This window comes from Carassius auratus, chromosome 6, assembly GCF_003368295.1.
Source record: "Carassius auratus strain Wakin chromosome 6, ASM336829v1, whole genome shotgun sequence".
In the NCBI taxonomy this organism is placed as follows: Eukaryota; Metazoa; Chordata; class Actinopteri; order Cypriniformes; family Cyprinidae; genus Carassius; species Carassius auratus.
The window spans coordinates 12,615,154-12,641,278 of record NC_039248.1 but is presented as its reverse complement, the minus strand read 5'-3'; the positions used below and the strand labels follow the sequence as shown (position 1 = coordinate 12,641,278).

The window sequence follows — 26,125 nt, the reverse complement described above, 5'->3', positions numbered from 1 at the left end:
TCAATTTCCTAAACTCCTTTTTCCTGAGAAATTGAGAAGTCAATCCATTATCTGCAATAAAAAAGTAAAATTGTATATAATTCTAAAATACCATATACACACATTTATAATATATTAATTTATAACATTTATTCTGAGACATACACAAAAGCATGTGTGTGCTGTTTAAATGGTAACAAGTTATGCCTGGTCACTACTTCAGCTGTTTCTACACCACATGACTGTAATTTAAAATACAGAAAAGTCAGTCTCAGCAGATGAGAAAGGTTCAAATTCACCCTTAAATAATTAGGATAGATCATCTACTCTATTCGCTGAAATTCACTATAAGGGCTCTGAAATGTGATGACTGGAGAGTGGAGACCAAAGGATGTGAGAATCTAAGTACAGCTGCTATGCTTCACCATAGTAAAATATTAAATGAAACTAATATATTCAAGGAGCTGCAGCTATGGCTGAACTGACTCAGAGGTTGCTTCGAGCACTACTCCAAAAAGCGGATGCGTTTCCTAACGAATAAGAAATAAGAGACTATCTTCTGTATTGCCCGCTCTTCAGTCGCCATTTTTACACAGGTTACTCGTAACGACACAGAAGGAGCTGCTCCAAGAGCCTCTTGATGCTGGGTGGCAAGGGTTAAACGCGCCGTCTCTCTGCCATTGGGCGGTGAGACTACGGAGAGCCAGCCATCTGCAAGGAAACCAGCTGTCGCCTTCACGCAAGAGACGTTAGACATCAGTGAACGAAAACAGTGTGGATTCACCCCAAGACTTGTTGATCTTTTTCCATAAACAAAAAGCGGAGCCCTATGTGTATGTTTGGAGAAGAAGAACGAGCTGCTGTCTACTGGCTTTATTTAAATGGTGACATTCCTGTGTTTCCCCTTATTTAAAAGCTTGATTTCACACCGCTGTCAGCAATGAGTCTTCACAAATTAAGGTGGGTATTTTTTTTACATTTATCCATCTAAATAGTTCTTTTAAATATTTTACCGTATGCTTAGTTATTATTGATCGTACTGGAAATTTATGCTGAAAACCTAATGGGAAAAGTGTGACATGGTGTGCAGATAAGCTATAAGATTTTCCTAAATAATATTTAATTGCATTTACACATGCCATACAAATAACTACGGTTACATTGAGTTTGTTGAGATGTTGTTTTGTGGCGATGTTACGTCTGAAGATGCATTTTTTTTTCCATGCATGATGCAGGATCAATAGTGGATGTCACTCCTACAGCGTTTTAAATTATATTTAATGTCTTTATAATAGCACATTCATCTTTTGAATATGTCTTGTATTATATTCTCCGCTTTGATTATTTAACGTCACTTTTTCCTTCAAGTGTACAAGATGATCAATGAAATCACATCATGCTGCATTGATACATTGATGTCAGCGATAACCGCCTGATGCGATTAATAACATTATATCCAAGAAAAGACGTGCGATGTTCATAAAAATCAATTTTAATTAGCTTTGCAGTGGCTAAACAAAATGTCTATCATGTCATCATGTTTTGCTCCTGTTTTTGCATGTTGTTGCTGCAGATGTACGGTCGGGCTCCAGCAGACGTTACACTTAACTCTTTAGTTGCAAGGTATGAAAATTCAATATACGATTTTAGTCTTTTACTGAATAGTTGATGGAGTCTTTTAATGTACTGTACAACAACAGGGATATTGAGAGTTCTCAAACGTTAGAGGTAGGCAGGCAGCCTTCTGATATTGATGATTAGACAGTATGTTCCTTTAAGTGGATTACAGGTGTATTGCGTGCGTTCCAAAATATATCGATTCAAATGTTTTTTTTTTTTTTCTTTTGGGAGTTTACCAGGACAGCAGCAGGCGATTCAGCACCACGCTAGTGGACAGCGACTTCTCCGGCTTCTTCTAAACGATTCGGTCTCCTTAAAGTTTAATTTAGTAGGCTACTTCAAATTTAAAAAATATAATATGCCCTTTATGCGACCATTTCAGATACGAACAGGACAAATATAACAATTTTATTTCAAATGTCGGTTCTTTAAAAAATAAATAATAATAAATAAAGTGTGTGGCGGGCTTTGGATTTTGGATTCACTAAAAAAGAACCAACCGGCTGAGAGTACATTCGTTGTGCTACGTTACTGAATCACTGAAAATAACCAGTCAGTCATTCGTTTAGGATTCGAACTATTTGTAGTGCTTTTTAATATGATTCGCTGAAAAGAACCGGCTCATGAAAGTCACTAGTTCGGGAAATCCGATTACATTTGTGGTTCTAACAATGATCTCTATTATAGATCACTAGGATCTGCATGGTTTTGATTCACTAAAAAACGACTCGTAAGAGTCATTAGTTCGGGAACCGAACATTGCATATCATTGCAAAGTCATGCAAATAACTTTTTTTTTTCAACTGAACCGTTAAAAATATCAAATGCCTTGTGTGTTGACATACTTAAAATGTGCGCCCCCAGGGGCCACCCTGTGGCCACACCTAGGATGATTTGCAGTGGGTACTATTAATTTAAATGCAGAATGTAAATTCAGAATAGTTTAAGAAGTGAAAAAAAAAACGTGCAGCACCCATTGCAGCCACAGTTTTGCGTCTCTTAGCAACATTAAAGTGTTTTGTTCCTGAATGAATCAATCGTTTAAATGATTCGGTTCAATCGCAATGACTCACTTATTAACAGTGACTCTCTGCCACCTATTAGCACGTTTAATTTCACATTTTAGGTACCTTTTCATTTTTAAAATAATTTCAAACATCATTTTTCAATGTTTTATCTATAAAATATCAAAACATTATTTATCCATTTGTAACTGCAGGTTAAAGTATTCCATGTTCCACAGTGGGTAAAAACATCTAAATGGCACTTCAGATGCAGCTTCTGTTTTCTCTGCATTTCAAAGATCAATTTTGTTGATACCGATTGCATTGCTTGGTAACAACCCAAATGCAAGTATTTGACCGAAAAGATGGTGCACACTTTTAGAAACAATGGTGTAAAGGTAAAAAAAAAATAAAATAATGGTCGCTGTCAGCACAATTAGAAATAAGACATCAGCACAATTACACTCAGCAAAATAGTCTAATTATCATTATCGATAAAATCACAGAAATCTCAGAGATATAACTTTTTGTCTATATTGCAAACCCAAAATTTACTGTGGCCTCATCTGGCCACCCCTGTTAACATTTTCTGGGGGCACCACTGCTGCTAGTAAGTGACTGGTTTAAGAATTTGTTTGTTTTGCAGGGATAAACTTAGCAGGGCACTTAAACATAATAAAACATGCAACTCATTTTTTGTTTCTCCTTTCTTCTTCAGCAGCTCAAATAAAATGAAACAGCTCGGAGAACCACTGGTTACAACGCCAAATTCATAGGGTAGTGTGCACAAAAAAACAAAATGGATAAACCATCCGCAGGAATGAGTAAAGTTGGCTCTCGCTCGACAGCTTCTCTGCCCCCGGATCCTGTGGATATTATCCGGAGTATGTCGTGCTACCGGCGTGTCAAACTGAACGTAGGGGGTCTGCCGCACGAGGTCCTGTGGAGAACCCTGGACCGACTGCCGCGCACGCGACTGGGCAAGTTACGAGACTGCAAAACCCACGAAACACTCATGGACATATGCGACGACTACAACCTAGAGGACAACGAGTACTTTTTTGACCGGCACCCCGGGGCTTTCACGTCTATACTGAACTTCTACCGCACTGGGAAGTTGCACATGATGGAGGAAATGTGCGCCCTGTCCTTCAGCCAGGAGCTGGACTACTGGGGGGTGGATGAGATCTACCTGGAGTCCTGTTGCCAGGCGCGGTACCATCAAAAGAAAGAACAGATGAACGAGGAACTCAAACGGGAAGCTGATACTCTGAAGGACCGGGAGGGCGAAGAATTCGATAATACGTGTTGTTCAGAGAAAAGGAAGAAACTGTGGGACCTACTAGAGAAACCAGGCTCGTCTGTAGCAGCCAAGGTATAAATCACACTGACAGCATCTTATCAGACTGATAAATATTCAGAGATTTAGACATGAACACAAGTTTACAGAAGACCAACTTACATAATATCATGCATTAGTTCAGAGAGAAAAGGAGACTCCTTCTTAATTTATTATGAATTGCACAAACCTGCATCTGAAAAAAAAAAGTCTGGTGAGTTGCAAAAACAAGAAAAAAAGTAAAAAAAAGGACTTATATCACTTATTTTGATGATGATGATTTAAAATTTCATAAAACCGTATATATTTCAAAAAATAAGAATTATATTTATATATCAGGTTTAATGCCCATAGCTAAATAAATACAGTCTGATGTCAAAAGTTTTTTAATGACAATAAAAGTATTCAGAAGGTATAATTTAAATAACAATCTGCTAAATTAAAAAATAAATAAAATAAATAAAAGTTAAAATACTTCTTTAAATGTCTCAAAACTCAAAAACTAGAAACTCAAGTTCACTCACCATTTGGAAGTAGTAAATCACCCACAGATGTAACCAAAAACATCTGGGTAACAGTCATAAACCATAATTCTAACGTTAAAATCAAGATTACACATAACTGTTTTCCGAATCATGTGAAAATCGGCTGAGAATTGAACAAACAGATGCAACCTGGCTCTGAGAATCATAGGAATCATGCCTTTGTTGCAGTATTTTCTGGTTAAAATATAAAACAAATTCTTCATCTTACAAAAGGTCGTCGAAAGCAAAAATACTACGAAATGCACATATTTAGTAAGTTTGAATCAGCACCCCAAAATGAGTAATAAATCTATTGGATTTAATACAGCGAATATGATGCAGGGCAGTTTAATGACACATGTATCATAAACAACAGCTATCCAGCAGACATCCAGCATTCAACATTGTGTGTCAAACATCTTCATCAGCCAAAGAAAAAAAACACAACCTCCAGATAAGCATATATCAACACTCAATTAGCTTAAAAGGGCAATGTAAAAAGTGCAGTTCAAGCTTCTGGACTCTAACCAAATTGTGTCAGTCGTGTAATCAATCACAACATAGTGGCACTCTCGAGCTTCTCACATAATTTCAAACGTAGTATTTCCCTGTAAACGTTCATCGATCACAGGTGCAGGTCTGACACTTATGTGTGTCTAAAATAGTTTTTGCTTGATATCTTTGGTCTCAGATCAATAGGAACAGAATTTGGGTAGAATGGTATTGCTAGAGATGCAATGCCTATCAGCAAACTTCTGTTTTCCCTCTCCTGTGGCTGTCTATTTTACTTGCTCTAATTCCATAATTGTGTACCTGTGCTGATATATAGTCACATGGGATTGGGAGGGACAGTTCAGTGTAAGACTGTCCTTCCTGTTACCAGGCAACAGAGAGATGACTCTATCACTTTAAAAAAAAGGACTATAAGTCACTAAAGGACAAAGTTAGATTTAGAGGGTGTTTGAGTGGCCGAAGTGGACCATTGTTTTGGCACACGTGCATATCCTACTTGTATTCAAATAAGAACCGAATGAAGAGTCAGGCTTCGCTTTGGCTTTTTCCTCTTCCATCTCTCCCTCCCTCTATCTTAAGGCTCCTTCCCTGCACCTCTGGCTAAATGTCAGGGAAATGTCACATTAATTATCCTCCATGAGACTCTGTGTCCCATTCTGTTTTCAGCCCCTCCTATCTCTCCCAATTCTCACTAGAACTCACTAGGCTCTGTCTACATCTGTCTCAAATCAGATTTTGCTGCATGGCCCTACCGCACAATAAGATTTTGTCAGGCCTCTGTCATATCATTGCAAAATACCGCCTGGTCATATTTCATAGCTAGACTTCATCTTCTTTGCATTCACTATTTAGTGGATACTAGTAGTGTAGTAATTAATAGTTTACAAGATAGAAGGTGGCATTTGCTTTAAGTTAAGCACCTTGTCTTGAAGCCTCATGCTCAAAGCTCTGATGCTTCAGTTGAGGCATGAATGCTGAGGTAGTAAATGTTGTTTTTAATTAAACGGCACATGCAGTTTATCACGTAATAGGCCCTACCTTGATTCAGAGCCATTTATAACCGGTATTGACAAACTACATTGTAAATCTAGGTTATGGATCTATAATCTATACATTTTAAGCACAGGCCTTCAAATTTGAGTATACACGTAGATAACATAAAATGTAAAAAAAACAAAAAAAAAAACAAAAGATTAAATGATACGATATAGTGGTATGATATGATGGCAGTCTGACATTATCTTATTTCTATGGTAAGGCCATGCGGTGAAATCTGACATATATTATATTTCCCATTTTAAAATCATAAGGATTTTAACCGAAATCTTAGAATCTGACAGCATACTGTATATTGCTTTAAATATTGCACCTGGAGGAGACAGACAGACTGCTGCTATTAAAATACTTTACAGATGTAAGAAATGACAATCATCTAAGATTAATCCCAGTTAAATGTGATGCTGTGAGTTCAGGCTATAAGCACGAACAGGTCATGACGGAGTAATTAGCAAATGTTCTTTTCAAAGAATCTCATTCATGATTTAGCCCATCATGTATATTGAAAGCCTGTGCCTGAGGAAGTGGGCATTTCCTGATTCTCTGAGATGTCACAAAACACCAGTCTTATTTACTGTCTCCATTTGGTATAAAGGGAAGTAATCACTTACTGGATGTGGTTATTTACAGCCATGTCCTTCCAGAAGCCCTTGCAGCACTGAGATAATGGCAGTTACCCGTGATACTTGATAGTTGATACGAGACATTTTCACAGATCTAGATACAATATTATCATGTCATGAGATTATTATCGTGACTTTGATTTATTAAAAAAAATGAAAACACCATATGGCGCGTCAAAAACGGCTGAAGGTGACCCTATTTATTGTGAGATGTGAGAAAGACAACCTTTTTCCTGTTCTAGTTAATGCTACTGCAATTTTATTACTATTACAGTATGTTCAAGGGACATTCATTCTTATGAGAGATACAGATAATAAGCCATCCATTCTATCAATGCAACATTTATGAGGATATCTGACTAGTGCCTGTAAAGGTGTCTAATGTCAGGATGGCTAGCCCAAAAATAGAAAACTACGGAAAGACTCCGCTTTTGTGACCAAGGCTAGGATCAATTCCTGTGCAGTTTATCCCACTGTATGAATTGATAGGACTGGATGAGATGAAATGAATCTGAAATCGCTGCTTATATTTCTAAAGCTCCTCCCTGTCCATTAATCCTGTAGTCAAATAATGGCAAAAGAGTAATTTGTGTAATTTATTACACTTCATTGTTAATGTGTAAGTGATTAATTTAATAATAGATGGTTTCAAAATCATAAATATAGCAGGTACAATGTAACACTATTTGTACACTGCTGGAAGTGATAAATGGTAAGAACAACACATTGCAAATTTTACATATAGTTTCAAATTCAGATTTAACCACAAATAAAGCATGATGTAGGCCTGTATTGAAATACCATTTTTGGAATTCAAAATAATAGCTCTGCTTAAAATTATATAAAATTAAATGAAATAGGATAGTACTAGTTAGCGAACACTTTTTAAACAACAAGCTAAACGTCTTCTATAAAAATGAGTTTTAACTATTTTAACAGAAGTTAACTCATAATCACAATGTTACCAGAAACTTAGCTGAATGAATCACCGTTTTTGAAAGAATCAGTTGAATCAACAGTCAATCGAGTCAATAGTTCACTCTTGTTTGTCGCCATCAACTGGCACAATGACGTGAGTTCCGGAAAGAGTAACCTGCTTACCTTTATTGTCTTTGCAAACCTGTATACATTTCTTGCTTCTGTGGAAAATGAAAGAAGATATTTTGAATCCATATATGTTTGGAACAGTGCAGGGTGAGTAAATAATGGCAGAATTTATTTTACTTAATTAAGTAATTTTCATAATTTTTAATATAATGACAAGACATGTAGAATGAAGAAATGTTTAGGTTTTACAGTATTTTGCAATGTACTTTTTGTGTTGGATGTATATTGGAGAAAGGGGTGAAAGTTTTGGTCAGCTTCACTGTATTTAGCTCTAGACCTTGATGGTGGTATTTTAAAACATTAATTTAGCTACTTCATTAGACATCATGAATCTTTTCTTCCGTACACCATTTCCCTGAATTTGCTGAAATTATTTCAGCTGAAATGTAAGAAATTCCCTTTCCTATTATTTTAATGCCAGATAATGTGGCCAATAAAAAAAAAAAGTTAAATATATTTGTCACACCTGTAAATTAGCTCAGTTATAACAGCATCTCATTTTACATTAAATGTTGTAAGCTCAGAGTAAGAGTTATGAACAACGTGCATAATATGAAATCGTTTTGCAAAACAGCCTGTAATTATGCATTGTTATTGTTACCACAGTTAATTATTTTGACATGTAACTTGAACACTTGTATTATTAGAAGGTGTCCTGCAGTTTTTGCTCAGCCCTCGGCAGCGGCTTTTCGAAGCCCTTCGTGGTATATGGGTCTTAACCTGTGGTTTGCTGCGGTTACGATAGCCTAATTACCTGTGACACAGAAGTTATAATGTGAACTTTTTCTTGTGAATCACACACTCATGAATCATAACAGTGTTATATGAATCATCTAATGCTTGGTGAGATTTGTAACTAAACGCTAGAAGCCATGTGGCTTGTTATTGTGCAATCAGGCCTAATCGCCTTTCTGTCGCATCTCATTCACCTTATTTATGAAAGTGGGTCAGTAAAGTGTCCTTCGTTGTTGAACTGGACACTTCTGGGGAAGATATAATGTGGCGTGATTTCCTAAAGATTAACACATTAAACTGGTGCCAATTTCGATTTATACATTGCCGAGCATTGAGAGTAAAAATGTGGTGTTTTCTTTTTTTAAGTAGATGACATTCTTTGAAGCTTGGGCCCCATCTTATTAATAACAGCCCATATTTCTGCATATAAAATTAATCATTCTTTAATTAAACCTCATTAGGAGGTGATTTGTAGCATTTAGGAGGCTAGGCAGTCTTGGAATCTAATGAATAAAGAAGTGTAATTATTTTTTCAGACCCTTCAATGTAAGTTGTTGAAATGAGATGTGACTGCAGAGATCTAGAGAAACTTACTGTCATCCACCAATAGCTTATCTGTGCAAATGATTCAAAAGGGCGCTTTCAAGCTCGGCTATGTCTCGCTCTTTTCACTCATGCCCACAGCTACCAAAAACACGCCGCAAGTCAGAAATACAAGTCTCATGTCAGTGTCTTGGCATGAACAGAAGCGACTTTTCTGGAGCAGCATGTCTGGCTTTGACATTAAAGAACAGGTTCGTGCTACAGTTAAAGAAAGTTCATACAATGTTTTTTTTTTTTTTTTTGCCATCATATAACTGAACTGTGAATTCTGCTTCTTTACGAACATAATGTGTTTGTTAGCCTTTATTAGGCATGACTTTAAAAAGCACAATCAAAGCTTTCTCATTTCTTCCCTACACACTGTGGGTGCTTTCATCCATATGAAAAAGCAGCGAAATAGCTATTAAAAAACGAGACATTTTCCCATAAGTTGTTTAACTCTCGAAAGGTCTACATACAGTAAGTGTTAATCCATCCTTAATCACAGCATTCCCATTCACCTACACAATTGGCAGCGGAGCCTCTGTTGCCATGGCAAACTCCATCGGTTTCCAGGGCAATGGCTTGTGTCTCTGTGTTGAAGTAAGAGTATGTAGTGTGCAGTGAGTACATAATGAAGCTTACATTGATTTCCTTATTGAAACTTTCAAGTTTGACCAGCAGACTCAGAAATACCATATAGTGTATGAAATACCACCGTCACATGTTCCTTTTCTCTCTAGTGTTTCCATTAGTGCTAATGGAATTTTGGGGAAATATAAGTGTATAATTTTCTTGGTAGATTATTTATGACTCATTCCCCGTTGCAGTCTTGATCCTTAGGTACTGTAATGAATCATATTAATGCACCTGTTCCCATCTTCAAATGATTAATATGTTATACATATAGGTACTGACCCCTTCTACATAGTCACTAACCTAAGTGCTTACTTCTGGAAGATGACTTAGATCAATACAATGTCTATTAATTTTTCCACAGTTCATCCTAGATCCTATATACCCTACAGCATGCACTCATTCAGCTTTCTAGATTTCATATACTGGGTCATAGTCATTTTGAAATTCGAGGAGCTTCAAACCGAATAGATGAAAGAGTACATTCTGGCTTTTACACTTATTTATCTTTGTAAAAATATACCAGTACTATTACTTTTTTCTATAAAGTATTGATCTCTACACATGTGATCATTACAATACAAAGAACTACAGAGTTTTCACAACATACACATGTACGGTGTATTGATACTGTGCTATGTAGCATTGTTAAACCAACACGTAACAAATTAAGGAAGACTGAGTCGGCAGAGGTTCATGTTCACAATCGGCCCTTGTTGCCCTGTACTGAGTGTCCCTAGAGACAATATGTCAATACTTTCCTGTCTCAATACTGTGCTATCTCTGTCGGCTGGGCTGGGCTCACAGTTTCTTTTTTAGCATTTGCAATGCCCAAGGACAACACAACCTGGTGAGACCTGGTGTTTCCAATACTGCTGGCTTTTTTCCTCTCATTAGCAAGTTGAGTTAGTACCGAATGCGAACATATGGACTACTGTCTCAGTCGTTTGTTTGTTAGTTCGCATGATGCATTGGCTAACATTTAACACTCTAGTCTAACTTTACACATATCTTTTTCACAGCAACACTGCTGCGCTTCCCAGTGCATGTATTAAACTGCTGACAGCTGAATGGTTGCAAACAAACACATGGCACTCTATAAATGTTTCAAATAAGGTTCTACAAGAGATTTCGCCAGGCTGACTTCATCCACACTCCTGAAAACCCTTGCTTTTAGTGACATGTCAGCTGATGCAAGCAACCCCAAAAGCTCAACGTGACAGGCAGAGTTTCTTTTTTTTTTTTTGGCTAAAACAAAAACAAGACACAGGCCTCCACCCTGACTATGTATTGCTGTCTACAGAGTGATAACTGTCAGGTAGAAGAGACAATTTATGCGTGGCATTCTAAATAAAACGCCTACAGCATTCGCCTTTAATTGCCTTACGAAGAACTATCTGCCACCTCCAGAAATGTGAGCACTTGCATAATGCATATTAGAGCTTCTTTCATAATGTGTAAATCACCTATGAAAATAAACAGAGCCAGCAAATCCGATACAGATGCACAGCTTTTAATTAACACGATTTGATGAGTAATTTTTTGTGCCCTCAAAAAACTATATTACTGTCAAAAGCAATAAGTAATAGCAGACCTACAATGAAATTAAAAGGCTTTAAAAGGCTCAGTGCTCTTTATTTAATGTGAGCTGGGTATATTAGCAGACAAATCTTGTATGTAAGCGATTATGAAACATCGAGAAAGTTCCGGCATACAAGAGAAGGCTAATCTAGGGAGAGATAATCAAAGATGGTTTCAGTCAGCGTATCACAGAGGAGCATGGCGTCTCATTCTATTGAAGTCTTTCCCAGGCCATTAATACTCCATCGAGACATGAGCTTGACTGAAACAGGAACAGACTGAGAGTGTGTAATAAACAGAAGAAGCTGTACGTGTGTGTGTGTGTGTTAATTTGCTCTTGAAAGAATCCAATGAGAAAATGAGTTTGTATTGAAATGTATCTTTTGATTAAAGCATTTGGTATCTTAGCTATTCTGAGCACATATACATTACTGAGGTCAGTTATATACTTAAAAAAAGTCTCCATTTAGTCTCATAATTGGAGAAACAAATGATATTAGACTGTAAATTTACCATGCAATTAATTGTTTAACATAATAATAATAATGCAATATAAAAAATACACATTTAATCGTTCCCCAAACTTTGAGGATATGGAAATAAACAATATTAAGATTTTTAAGTCCTTGTTTTGTAACGTATATTTATTGTTTTACTCAACTGGCACAATACTATCGGTATTATTTATGATTCATTGATTTTCCTAATTGGAATATATTATGAACTCTTTAGTGTCTGCTGTTTAAGAAAATCCATTAATTTATTTTCCTCTTGCACAGAAATTCCATTCGAATGAGCAGCAGGCTAATAAATCAGAGGAATGGCAAATAGAAAGGGAGTGGGGTTCAACAGTTTCCCATGTTGTCATTTTATTCTGTCCTTGCCAGTTGGCTTGTCATGTTTATAGTGACAGGTAGCTCTCACAGTGCTACGTTATAGTCAGGGCAATCAATAGAAACGACCGTAAAACACACTACACAAGGCCTACTGAAGCACGGAGGGCATCTTTAGTGCAGCCCCTTCTCTTGGTGTCAGAGATTGGATTGCCGTTGGAATGGATTTGACAGGGAAGCAAAGGCCAGGGGTACAAAACAAATGGCACTCAAGCATGGGAAAAGTTCATCAAAACCAGTATGTGATTCTAAGGCGGATGCAGGAGTGAGCAAGAGAGAATGACCCTCTAAGTCTTGCTTATGAAAGAAGGACTTCATATTTTACAACTGCTGGACCCTGTACATGCCTTTCTCAAGAATGAGGGCCACTTGTGCCACAGTTCAAAATGTTATGGACAGTAAGATTTTTGTTGTTGTTGTTAATTATTCAAAAAAGGATGCATTACATTAATCAAAAGTGACAGTAAATACTTAGTGTTTGCTTTACATGGTTACTAAATAAAATAAAAGCTGTATTGAATTTTTTATTCAGCAAATTATCTCACATAGAAATTGTCATAGTTTCCACAAAAATATTAAGCAGCAAAACTATTTCAATAATAATTATAATAATAATACTTAAGTACCAAATCAGCCTAAAGACTGTAGTAGTAACTGCTGAATACTCAGCTTTGCCATCGCAGTAATATATTACTATTATAAGTAATAATTATTTTAAAATATAAAAAAATAGAAAGTCTCTTTTAAACTGTTAAACTGTGTTCACTTTATTTTGATCAAATAAATGCATTTATAAAAACATAAAAAAATGTTTCATGCAATTGCAATACAGGCAATTTTTTCTCTTTCTTTTTGTACATATTCTTTAAAAAGCACTGATAATAAATAGATTATATTGATTTACAATTTATTGCACTAAATACTAAAGCTATGAAATAATGTGACTACATTCAGGATCCTGTAGATGATATACAAAGTCAGTAAATATCAGAGTTTCCTGTAAATGAGCCTATGCTTGTAACTGCTAATGTAGGTTCCATGTGGAAAATAGCTGAGACTAATTTCGGAGATACATTAAAAAATAATGTGAATGCTGCGGTACGCCTCCCTTAATTACCTTTTCCCTTGACCTAAGTGTAAACCCGAACACTATCTCTTTGCTACATGGTGTCACTGTCTTTAAACTTTAAACATTCAGGTTAAGAGTCAAATTACATGATTTGTTGTGCTGCTCGCTGACTTTTGGGTGGGTACGTGCCTACTGCACATATTAACGTCATTGGTTTAGTCTTTTTAAATTAAGACGTGTTGCTGCTCTCCACGCCTGAACTCTTCATCTTTACCTTGTTGCGTTCTTGTTTTCATACATGCCTTTCCCACTGTCTGCTTTTCCACTGACACACACGCACGCACGCACACACACACACACATGCATTCTTTTCTCTCTCCCATCCCTGAAATGTTATAAAGCATGTCGTCATTGTCACCATAGCAACTGTGTCTTGTGCGACGCCTGAACGCACAGCTGTCTCTGTCAGGGTAAGCAGCGGTGTGTGTATGTGAGCCTGTGCGTGTGTTTACTTTGTGTACCGCTGTTTTTTTGTTTTGTTTTGTTTTTTTTTTGTGTTTGATTCTTTGTGTCAACCTCTAATGTGAAATATATGAACTAGTTTGTTTGGTCGGGTGTGTCTCAGAGGGACAATTAAGTGTCACTGATGCGTATAAATGCTTGTTTGTGACAGATACTTCTCATCATTTGATGTTCTTGAATTTCATGCAAATAAGAGGTGAGATGTAAGGGGCACAATGATAAGATCAGGGACCTAACTGTTAAAGAGAAAATGTCAATCCTGTCATCATTTAGTCACCTTTCAAACCTTCCTGTGGAAACCAAAAGAAGATATTCTGAATCATATTGCCAGCCAGACCAATCTCTGTGGGAACTGAAACGATTTGGTTAGCAACATTCTTCAAATTATCTCTGATGCTTAAAATATTGCAGCTTAATGAGGAGAGGTGTGTTACCTACTTTTCAAAGCAATCATAGGGCCCTGTGATTTCTGCAATGTGGAAAAAAGGAACGGAGTCGTAGAATCCAGCCATAAAAATTGACTTGACTGTATAACGCGGAATGTTACGGAATTTGCCATTTTTTTTTTATTAATAAATCAAAACTAGGTCAGTAGACTTCATTCAAAATGCGATATGGACTAGGGTCTGTGAATATTAAGCCATACAATAATATTTACGAGACCTGCATGTTCTGCGTATCTCTGTGTGAATGAATGGTGCAGACATGTGGCTGGTTTTGTGTACAACACACATAATGAAGCACAAACATGACGCTTGTGGTGTTTTCAGCCTCTGCCGCCTCAATATATGAGTACATGAACATAATTTATATTAAATTATAGTTATACTTAATTATAAAACTGCTATAATACTCATTTCATTTATTTAATTTTTTTACTGTTTCTTATGAGAAAATTTGTCATCATATCATTTAAACAGATAAACTTAAAGGTCTTCAAAGCAATCCATAAAAAATAAAAGTTTGGTTTAACTTGAAGAAACTGTGACAGAATGTTGGTATTGATAGTACTTGATAATGACTATTAAAACCTTATTTTTAACGAATATTTTCCAGGAATTTTTTTTTACCAAGATGTAATTAACAGAAAAATGTAAATACACAACAGTATTCCTGAAAAAAACAAAAACAAAAAAAAATTATATATATATATATATATATATATATATATATATATATATATATATATATATATATATATATATATATAGTAAAATCTATTATTTAGAGATGCTTTTGTTTATTAGAGTTGTTAGAGTTTAGTAAAAAACTATATTTGAAGAAAACAAAATGTATTTCATAGGGCCTTAAAAGTTAAATTTTTGTTAAACTGTAGCTGATAAATTGTGTAAGTTTCATTATTTCAATAAAGTAGACATGCTTTTTGCTGAAAAAAAAAAAATCAGTCTAAAAAATAAAATAAATCTAGAAAAATTTAAATGGAATTTAGGAAAAATTAAAAATTTTCATAGGGCCCTACAATCAGACTTACCATTTTGACCTTGTGAATGTTGAAATCATACACAAGCCAAATCTCATTGCCTCTCAGTGTAAAAGGAACCAATGTCAATTGAAGTGTTCTGAACATCACAAAGATTTGCGAGTCAGTAAACAGCCACCATGCAACTACCAGAGCATTCTAGAAACTGCATAGCAACACATTAAATACGACTCAGAGCACTTTAGCATTGACCTGGAAATATCTTGTCATCGTGGAAATGACAACAGAAAATGCTGAAATCTTCTTGTTTTTTCTAATTGTCTATAATGCAACAATTAAAGCATAAAAATTGTAGCATGAAATATTGCCACATGCTGTCCGCTGGATCGTCCTCTGAGTTGTGTGTGTGTGTGTGTGTTTGTGTGTATTCTAAGAGAGCTCTCCTGTAGGATCCCAAAGCTGCCCAACTGGAGCTATTAATAACTATGTCAGGGCCTGGGCAGGTTTAAATATAGACTCAGCAACTGGATTTTCCCTCTCATTGCAGACAAATGAATAATGAACGAAAAAAATAGGGCTCTGCCAAGGATCAGTCACTCAGGTCATCTAGCTGTGTGTGTGTGTGTGTGTGTGTGTGTGTGTGTGTGCACTGCTGTTGCCTATGTATCTCAAGGGCTTCACAGATACAGCCGAACCTTGTCTTCTAACTCAGGTCAGAGCTGTTCCAAGAGACAAACAGAAGACAAGGACAATTCTTCAAGGGCAGGACTTTGAAATAACTTGTTTTGCATTGATATTCATGAGAAAGTGTGCATGCGTTTGAGTACTCTGTCATGCCATCATTTGGTGGAAAATGTAGAAGACATGGTCTCTTCTGGTAACCATGGTGACAGTGTCACTTTCAGAGGGACGTGAAGGCGTGTTCGGCAACACTATCAGAAGCTCATCTCTCCCTGCTCCCCTTACGTCAACCCATAACAACAGCAAAGTCTGGGTCTGTCTGGATTCTTACTTCGTTGCATTTTTTAAATGGTCGCTCACATTCACATAAATGATAATGAAGGAATGTAGCTAACTAGAAGCAAAGCCATGATGCTTGGTCGTTGCAAAAGCATTGCTATCTAGTAGCTAGGGTGTTTCAGAGTGGTAACTCATTATGATTCTGGGGCTGTATTACAGAAACATCCTATAACTTAGAATTCTATCTTATCTACAAAGCCACTTTCGGGCATTTTAATGCAGCTTCAACGGGCTCCACATGATCCCAGCTGAGGAATAAGGGTCTTGTCTAACGAAATGATCGGTTCGATATAAAAAAACATAAATCAAAATCAAAACTATTATCATAAAAATCAAAACAATTATATATAATTCCGCATTTGTGACATAGGTGGAAGTACCAACCAACATCAAACACCCTTTACACAAAAAGGTAAAGCAACGATGTTGGACGGATTTGAAATCAAGGAGAAATTGAGATGGAGATTTTCGCCCTACCCTACCTTTCTGAACTGAAGTACACTGACAAAGAACTAACCATGCGTTACCTTTCCAATTTTACCTTTAATTGCAGAGCTATTGCAAGATGAGCATTTGTGATATATATATTCTTAAGAAATTACTGATTAGTTCGCTAGATAAGACAATTATTCCTCAGCTAGGATTGGGTAGACCCCTTTGAAGCTGCACTGAAACTGCAGTTTGGACCCTCAACCCATTGGCCGCCATTAAAGTCCATTGTATGGAGAAAAGTCCTGGAATGTTTTGCTCCGACACATACATTTCTTTTTGACTGAAGAAAGAAAGACATGAACATTTTGGATGACATGGCTCTTTCAGTATTGGTATTTTTTTTTTTACCTGATTTAGCGTCTGCTAGAGGAAATCAAAAGTCTGATGGCCTGTAAAAGTAATATCATACTTTATCATAAGTTAAGCATTAACGGTACATGGTGAGTTACACAAGTACTTAAGGTTAAGGGGTTGTTCATATAAACTCTAAATCAACCATTGACGCAACCTGTCCTCCAACCAATACGCTTGTATAGGTCGTTTGTCCAAATCCTTGAAATACGACCCATCAAAGCGTATACTACATATCGGCAAAAGGTTTTTTCATATTAATGTTTTGTACTCTTTTATTTGCCCTCTGGTTTGCGTTTCGTGTAGCTCAGTTAGTAGATTATTGTGTTATACCTTGATATGTAATCATGTTATCATGGGTTTGATCCCAGGGAACGCACGTGCACGAAAATGTATATGCTGAATAAATCATAATTTAGCATGATTTCTGTGAGGGTTAGGTTTAGGAGTGGGGTTAGGTGTGGTCATTCGAACGAATAAGCCACCTACAGTAGTAAAATATGTAGGAAATACTGTGAGATCGGTGTAAGATGCCAACACATTTACATAAACGTGCGTTTTGATTGGCAATGACGTTATACGTCAATTCATGACGACAGATGCAATGCGATACTGTCATTATTTTTACGTCTGCTAGAGGGCGCTTAACTTTAAAACGTAAATATAGGTCGTAATAATTGTTTGCACAAACAACCTATATAGTCGTTTTTTGTTGGAGGACAGGCTCCATTGACGCCAATAGGATAAACTGTTATTGAAGCCATGGCCTAACATTTATTGCACATGCTCTAGCACATTAAGTAGTACAAGTTGAAATCTGGCTTGTAACATTTTCCGATTCTGTTGCACAGCATTACCCATTCTAGCTCTAGTATACTAGACAGTTAAAGCTACCATGCAGGCAAACCTGTAAACTTAAAATAAAGGTTTACGAATGCACCTAGAATGAAGTACACTTACAGAATCTATTAGTACAGGACTGGCTGCTGTATGTTTGTATGAGGCAACCAGTCTAGGATGATGCTGATGCTGATGAAAAGAGGGACAAAGACATCTACACTTTTCAAACAAACCTCTTCATGTGACTGCCTCCTACCGAGCTTGAAGAAGGTTGCCATGACAATGCTGCAGCAGCAGTTGAATGTCAGTGGTCAAGGTCAAAGAAGTTTTCACTGAAGAGTCACAGAAACATCTGCACAACGAGTGTTATGCAGGCTTATATTTACAAATGGTGATAAATAATATATAACGAGAAACGAGTATACGGTCTAGAAAAACACTCAAGGCAATTTTGTCCCTATAAAAAATGAAACAAGTGCTGAGTTTTCATCATTATTGGCTCTAAATTGTTAAGTAGGTAACTAACAAGTGAAGAGGAAGACATTTTTTATTGTACCTAGAGTACTTGGGTTTACAGAAATTCTCTTAAAAAAAAAACAATTATTCACACATGCACACGTATTTGAATGATAATCTATATTTTTTCTATGATTTACAGTTAACTCATGTAAATGGTTTAAGTCTGAAATATTTACAGTACGCTTTTGTGATTATTCTTTCCTGTGAAATTGCACGCAATTTAATAGCCTTTTATGGAATGTCCTGCTGTGCACAACAGCTTTTGGAGCCTTTGCATGCTTGGTGTGTGTGTGTGTGTGTTTGTATTCTTGTGAGTATATTTATTGTGTGTCTCAGGAGATCATAATTTGTACTTGCTCATAGGAGCACCCCACTGGATGTGATAATGAGCCGCTCACCTGAGATGATGCAAAGATGCAGCGATTTCTCCCTGTTCATCCTTAGCCATCTCTACTCAGGGAGTTGACCCTGTTATGCCTTCCTCAGTTTGAGTATGTACAGACATTATTTACAGATTATCACTTCAGTGGCTCAACTGACTGCATTCTGAGAATTTTTGCTGAACCCTTTTAAAATGTGTTCCTCATTTAACATTCACTGTCACTGTAGTGGACTATGTTTTTTTAGTTGCCCTTTTCATTAAGAATACATTAAGAATACTTTGTAGCGCACGTGTGCACACACGTTTGGCATTAAAGGCCAAGAAAAATTACCTAGAAAGGATTTCTTAGCTTCAGGGTTCAGAATCACTCAGAGCCGTAGTAAATTGTTGTTGTTCAGAGGTTGCTCTTTCATAGCTCAGGAGACATAATGAGCATGCCAGTTATGTTTCTTTAACTTAGGTATTAGATTTGTCTCCATTTGAAACAAAACATACTCAAATATCCAACTTTAGACTGCAAAAATATGATATTGTCAAGGTCTGAAATCTAAAGAAAGCATATACGATTACTGGAGTTTTTTTTTTTTTTTTTACAAAATTTAGTATTATTGCTCTGTAGGATAAAAACTGACATCTCATTAGTCATTTCTCTTATGGGAATTAGCATGTTGTTCAACTCTAATTGTTTGTCTTTTATAGAGTTTTAATGACCAGAACTACACTACTAACCACTTTGGACTAATAAAAAACTTTATATCTCTAGCACCAGAATGTATCCTAATGACATCAAATGACAACAAAAACAAATGTTATTGGCTTCTCTCAGACAGTGAGCGGATAGGAGATTATGTGTGATTTAGAGATTGTGGTTGCTGATACCGGTGTGTAAGTAATGCTGTTGAAGCTCTGGCAAGCTTATAAATAAAAGGCTAATCTTTGCTGTATATAGGTTATGGGCTGTTTTTAATCTTATTACCGTTTCCAACTTACCCTCATGACTCACGTGACTGCAGGGTATCATCTCTTCTTAGACACATTAATACACACAGAGAAACACCTACAAATGCAATGAGTCACAAATGATTTTCCATACTATTCATATGAAGGCGAGTCATATGATAATACTGTCAAAGAGAGATTAGCAGGCTAAAATAGAAGATAGAAGAACAAGTTAGGGATTCCTAATTCTGTTATGTCTTGGCATCACAACAAAAGCGTGGTTATAGATGACCACTTTCTCCTTCCCGAACAGTGTTATGAGACAATATTTTTGCATACTTTGGTGTGAATGTTTTTTAAGCGAAATACCCAAAACTGATTCATCTTAGGAATCCTGAATCATGTTGCCACCACCATGCTTTGGTTTAAATTCAAAAAAGTGCATTAGTCAACAGTAATCTTACTATATAATATTTTTGTCACATTGCCTATAGTGAACTGAGTTGCTCCAGGCTTTGACCAGAAATGGACTCCTTCTTTCCACTCCCCCAAAGAGTCTATAAAGAGATTTTTGAGAGTTTCTTTGTCCAAGTTTCTCTTATCTCAGCCAAAGAGCTCTGCAACTCGGTCACTGTTCGGGTCTTGTTCATTTCTCTGACAACTGTCCATCTTATTGAGTTATTTGGTACAAAAGCCTCTTAGTAGGCTTAGTAGTGTTAGGATTGTGCCACAGTTTTGCCATTTTTGTTCAGTTCTGACAGAGGTTTAGAGGTTAGAGGTTTTTTTTTTTTTCTGGAAAGTTCCACAGGGTACCATTCTGCATTTAGACAGCAGATCTTATCTGATGATTTAGTTGAGAGACTAACACAAGTGTTCCTTGTGTCAATCTCTTAAGATTATTAAGTACCCAATTTAGATGTTTAGTTGAATTTATTAGCAAGTGATTTTATTACTAGGTGTTTTAGTGTATTTTTTATCAATAAGTAGACTTTGTTGGGGATTTAAAGAAGCGTTTGTCTTACAAACTTCTGGTTTTGATGGTTATTGCATGTTCCACAACATTTCTGTATTTCTCAATAACCCTCAGCCCTGTAACACATTCATTTACTACTTGATACTGCTTTCGGGACCCACAACACAGGTAATGCCATTATTATGCAATGACATTCCCTACTCAGCAGTGAGTATAAAGATTTAGATTTCATGTAGATGCTTTGGCTGACAGTGTAGTCGACAACTTAGTATGTTTTTACAAGTTTTTCAGCAAATTGCAACAATGGTATAATCTCTTACCCACAGTCACAAATATATATATATATATATATATATATATATATATATATATATATATATATATATATATATATATTTTTTTTTTTTTTTTTTTTTCAGCTTATTCTCTCTTGGCCTCAATTTAATTAATCCTGACTATGCACCTATAGTGAAAATTAAAGAAGAAATTCCTTAGTGGAAACTTTGTATTCAGTACCGCCATACATTTGATCAGACATTTCATTCAGCTGTCTTGGTTTAAGCACCAATGTTGGGTTGCAGCTACCACTACACTGGTGTATCCAGTGTTTTAACCAATATGTAAGAGATCATGAGACACAAACCTCAGTATTGAAGGTTTTTCCTGTTTTCTAATGGTGGATTTTTTTGCCTTTCAGATCTTGGCAATCATTTCTATTCTATTCATCGTGCTCTCCACTATCGCTTTGTCTCTTAACACCCTCCCAGAGCTGCAAGCGACAGACGAGTTTGGTCAGACAACTGATAATCCCCAGCTGGCCCATGTGGAGGCGGTGTGCATCGCTTGGTTCACCATGGAATATCTTCTTCGCTTCCTTTCCTCACCAAACAAATGGAAATTTTTTAAAGGTCCCCTCAATGTCATCGACTTGCTGGCCATCCTACCATATTATGTCACCATATTCCTAACCGAGTCCAACAAGAGCGTGCTGCAATTCCAGAATGTGCGGCGGGTGGTTCAAATCTTTCGAATCATGCGGATTTTGCGCATCCTCAAGTTGGCACGTCACTCCACAGGGTTGCAGTCACTGGGCTTCACGCTACGACGGAGTTACAATGAGCTGGGTCTGCTGATCCTCTTCTTAGCAATGGGGATCATGATCTTTTCGAGTCTAGTTTTCTTTGCTGAGAAGGACGAGGATGACACCAAGTTCAAGAGCATCCCTGCCTCCTTCTGGTGGGCCACTATTACCATGACCACTGTTGGATATGGGGACATTTACCCTAAGACACTTCTGGGTAAGATCGTTGGTGGACTCTGCTGCATAGCTGGAGTGTTAGTTATAGCCCTACCCATTCCCATCATCGTCAACAACTTCTCTGAATTCTACAAGGAGCAGAAACGGCAAGAGAAGGCCATAAAGAGACGGGAGGCTTTAGAACGAGCCAAACGCAATGGCAGCATAGTGTCCATGAATGTTAGAGAGGCATTTTCCCGTGGAGCAGAGCTTCTGGATGTGGTGGTCATGGACAAAGGTGAGAGAACCCAGGACAACCATCTTTCACCCAGTCGATGGAAATGGTCATCCAAGCGGGCAGCTTCAGAGACCAGCTCTAATCGTTCCTTCAATCCAGACCAAGGTTCACCTAGCAAGGCGAGAGCTTCTAGTCCACAGAGGCTTAATGCACAGAAACTAGAAGAGATGTATAACCATATGGCAAAGACTCAGTCACAGCCCAACCTGAACTCTAAAGACAGAGGTTCATCCCGAGCAGGCCATAGAAGGGATGAAATTGAGCTGGGAGCCTTGGCAGGTCAAGGAGGCGACCCAATGATTGGGGGTCGTGAAGGGGTGGTAGATATGAAAAGTCTGTCAAGCATTGACAGTTATATCAGCTGTGCAACAGACTTCCAAGAGAACCCACGATTCCCCTACAGTCCGGCAGGAGGTCTATCCCTCCCAGAGAGCTCTCGGTTCTCCCACAGCCCTGGTTCTGGCCTCTCTGGGCGGGTCAATGCTAATCCAAGTCTGCAGACTACATTGGAGCATGAGACTATGCTCAAACCACCATGTTCTGGTACTAAACCTCTCAACAGTGAGGGTTTGCGGCAACAAGGACTTCTCAGAAACTCTCAGAAACTGCATTCAGTTAGGGTGAATCATCGTAATTGTGGGGAGGCCAGTCCATCAGGCGGTCCTCAATCTGACAGCTCTATTCTTTCTGACCATTCCATCCTAAGCCCCGAGGTGTCTGTCTATACAACAGCCAGCAGCAGGACTCCACCTAAGACACCAGAGAGAAAAGCATTCACCCCTGCAGTCTTCACTTTTCATGATGCGTCCATCAGCAAGTACATTGATGCCGACACAGATGACGAGGAGCACTTGCGCGAAGGTGGCCCATCGGAGCGCCTGCTGGGTGGCCTGAGCTCCAAGCCTCGGCTCAGTGGTTACCAGGGCACCGTCAACCACTTGGAAGCTGCCCAAAGGCTGCTCGGTCAGAACTGCCTATTCCCACTGGGAAGTAGCCCAAGTGTTGGCCATGAGAACCATTTGGCTTCAGAGAACTCACGAAAGCCTAAAGGGGACAGGGGACATTCCAACGCATTTGATAAGGGCCTCTGAGGCCTCAGGGTCATAAGTTGGACTCCAAAGGGAGTCCAAGAAGGGAAAGAAGGCCAAGTTCAGTCAAGGACTTTGGGGAAAGCAGAGACTAATGTACAATGGAGAATCATTTTAAGGGCATCTGACCAGGGGGCCTACCTTGGTGACTTTATGCTGGAGAGTTCACTGGAAAACAGTGGTCATCATGTTACATCATTAAGGAACATGATCTTGAGGATGTACCACTGCCTACACCTCTTGCTCTTTTTCCTCTTCTGTAAACAAGCCTGCATTGGTGCATCGAATGGGTAAGATAAAGCTAGAGCCGGTCTGGTCTACAGTTGTTTGTGAAAAGAACAGAATGTATTCTAAAGCTTAATTAGTTTGAGACTGAACACTTACCAGACATTTAAATGCAGATGTGCATGGTAAATCAAGGGGGACAGTCCGTCACTGCCCACGTCAGCAAGTCACTGTCCAGAGCCCACCTTAATGATTAGCATTAGAAACATGTTATACTCTGTTTACTAGTGCACCCTTCCCCTGTCCCCTAATAAACTGGCCTTACTTAACTGCAGTTATGGGTCTGCATACAGTATGAGTGCTTGTTTGCAAGTGTATTTGAAATAGGGAGGGCTGATGGTATGATAATGTGCACGTATAAAGTAATTAACATTCCTGCACACAAGCTCACTCTCCACATGGTGTTTGATTCTACTTGATTAATTTATTTTTATATAGACGTGGACATTATCTGTAGAAGTCTGTCTGACATATTTCTTGTCACATATTCACCAGTATAAGAATAAACCGCTAATTGTTTCATCAGAAGAGACCAAAATCTGTTTAAATTTACCTCCCCTCATTTACTTGTGTGTCATCTTTAGGATTTTTTTCTTCTTCTGATTTGGCAGATTTTAAAAGGATAGCTCACCAAAATAATTGAAGAAGAAAAAAATAAAGAAAGTTCTGTCATTGTTTACTTTGTCTCATGGCATTCCTTTGTTCTATATTTCCTCTTTATATCACAAATAAGGATTACATTACAGATTACACAGCCAATGGGGTCCGATGTTATTTAGACCCATATATTCTTCAAAAATATTATCTTTAGTGATCTGCAGAATAAAGAAATGCATACACGTTTAAGTGGGTGAGTAAATGATGACAGACTTTTCTATTTTGGGTACACTATCCCCTTTAAAATACAAAGGTGTTTTTATTTAAGAAAATAACTGAAGATACGCGTCTTGCTGCGCTTACATGTGTAATATTGTCTTTCAAAAAGCCCATGTTTATGACTGCTTTTTGTAAATTATCTAAAAAAAACTAAACAAACAACAACAAAAAAACAATTACGTAGCACATGCATATTGGCAGCCCAAACAGAAGCAACAATGAGAACAAATGGACAACGCATACCTCGTCCTGTTGTTACCAGATATAGGTAAATGATGGAAGGCTAGAATTAAATCTGAACAAGATAGAAACTACTGAAAAACTTCAGGTCAATTCAACATTTCATTTAGAATTACCAGTTTCATAGCAGTAGATGCTGTCTCAAGCCAAAATATTTCTGAATCGAAGAAAAATTGTATATTTCTAAAGTATTTTCTAGATGATCATAGGAAGTGAGGGAGATGGTCTCATACTTTTGCATTGCCGGGGAGAATGTTTATTTTAAAATATATGATTTAATAAAAGGTTTTATGGGGCCTTTTGTGTCCTCAATTGTTATTCAGGCTCAACATACACAGTGTGACCAAGATGACCACCAGTTAATCCCAAACATTTATCCTTTTTGATAGCTAGCCCTGCAATACGGTACATAATGCATGGCCATGTTTACCTCCAAATTTAATACAATCCTTTCATACTGCACAAACTTAATATCCTTAAAAGATTAGATCCTTATCTCCAACATTGCCATCCACACCATTCTGTAACCACATGCATACACATAGTCCAGCATGTATTCACAGGTATGTAGACAATGTCCTGAAGATGACTATATCTAGTTTCCATGGTGACCACAAGCCCTCCCTGCTATAATGCTCATGTCCAATTTGAAAACCAGGATAGTGAGGGCTAAACAAGATCAAAATCATATACTCAGTTGCATCTGTGTCAACAAATAGCATCACTAGAAGTCACATTGTCAGAATTAACTTGTCTTTAAGAGTATGTTTGTGTGTGCATGTGTTATCAGGGGAGTGCGAAGATAATGGGGGGAATCTCGGCCTCTCCCGAGACTTGTGAGTGTGTGTGTACGCTTCCATCCTTGTCTCAACGATTTTAGCTGAGTTGAACTGAGGTGTGAACGGAATACCAATTTTCTGCAAGAGAGCGGGAGGAGGGTGTGATTGGGAGGGAGATTAAAAAAAAATCTGCAAATGAGAGGGATCTTCCCTCTCTCCTCAATAAAGAATAATTTATGAATGCAGCGATGTGTACTGCTTACTGTACTGGTGGGAAAGGAAGCTGCTTTCTGAGTGCTAAGGTCCCTTGCTCCACTTTTGGTCTTTTATGTGGATATTATATAATATCATGATCTGTTGGGTGTATGCTCCACATTTAATGCCCTATTCATTCAGTACATTCATTTGGAGAGAACATAGCACTAAAATGTGACATTACTGAAGCCATTCATAACTCTCTTCCTGTCTCTGTGTTAGGCTGTGCCCTGAAGTCAATGTCAACTCTGGGTTTTTTGTAATGATCCATGGGTGAATCTCACAAAGAAGTGTCTGACAAATATCCCCCACAAAAAAAAAGTTTGG

General features: G+C 37.5%; 1 protein-coding gene across 3 annotated transcripts; it reads left to right on the top strand.

Moving 5' to 3' along the window:
* The first annotated feature begins 481 nt into the window (after positions 1-481).
* On the top strand, positions 482-26,125 carry LOC113097060 (potassium voltage-gated channel subfamily B member 1-like). Of its 3 annotated transcripts, XM_026262296.1 has the most exons (4): positions 482-939; positions 1,553-1,602; positions 3,322-3,978; positions 21,438-26,125. In XM_026262296.1, exons 3-4 carry the CDS (start codon positions 3,403-3,405, stop codon positions 23,364-23,366), a joined length of 2,505 nt encoding a protein of 834 aa, XP_026118081.1. In that variant the 5' UTR covers positions 482-939; positions 1,553-1,602; positions 3,322-3,402; the 3' UTR covers positions 23,367-26,125. The 3 variants fall into 3 exon arrangements, with proteins under 3 accessions (XP_026118081.1, XP_026118086.1, XP_026118076.1); XM_026262301.1 differs by lacking the exon at positions 1,553-1,602 and having other exon boundaries at positions 3,325-3,978; XM_026262291.1 differs by lacking the exon at positions 1,553-1,602.

Bases quoted from the DNA above. Each gene is read 5' to 3' on its own strand.
- LOC113097060 (XM_026262301.1), top strand. From the start codon at position 3,403: ATGGATAAACCATCCGCAGGAATGAGTAAAGTTGGCTCTCGCTCGACA. The intron at 3,979-21,437 runs GTATAAATCACA...TTTGCCTTTCAG, and splicing joins GCTCGTCTGTAGCAGCCAAG to ATCTTGGCAATCATTTCTAT.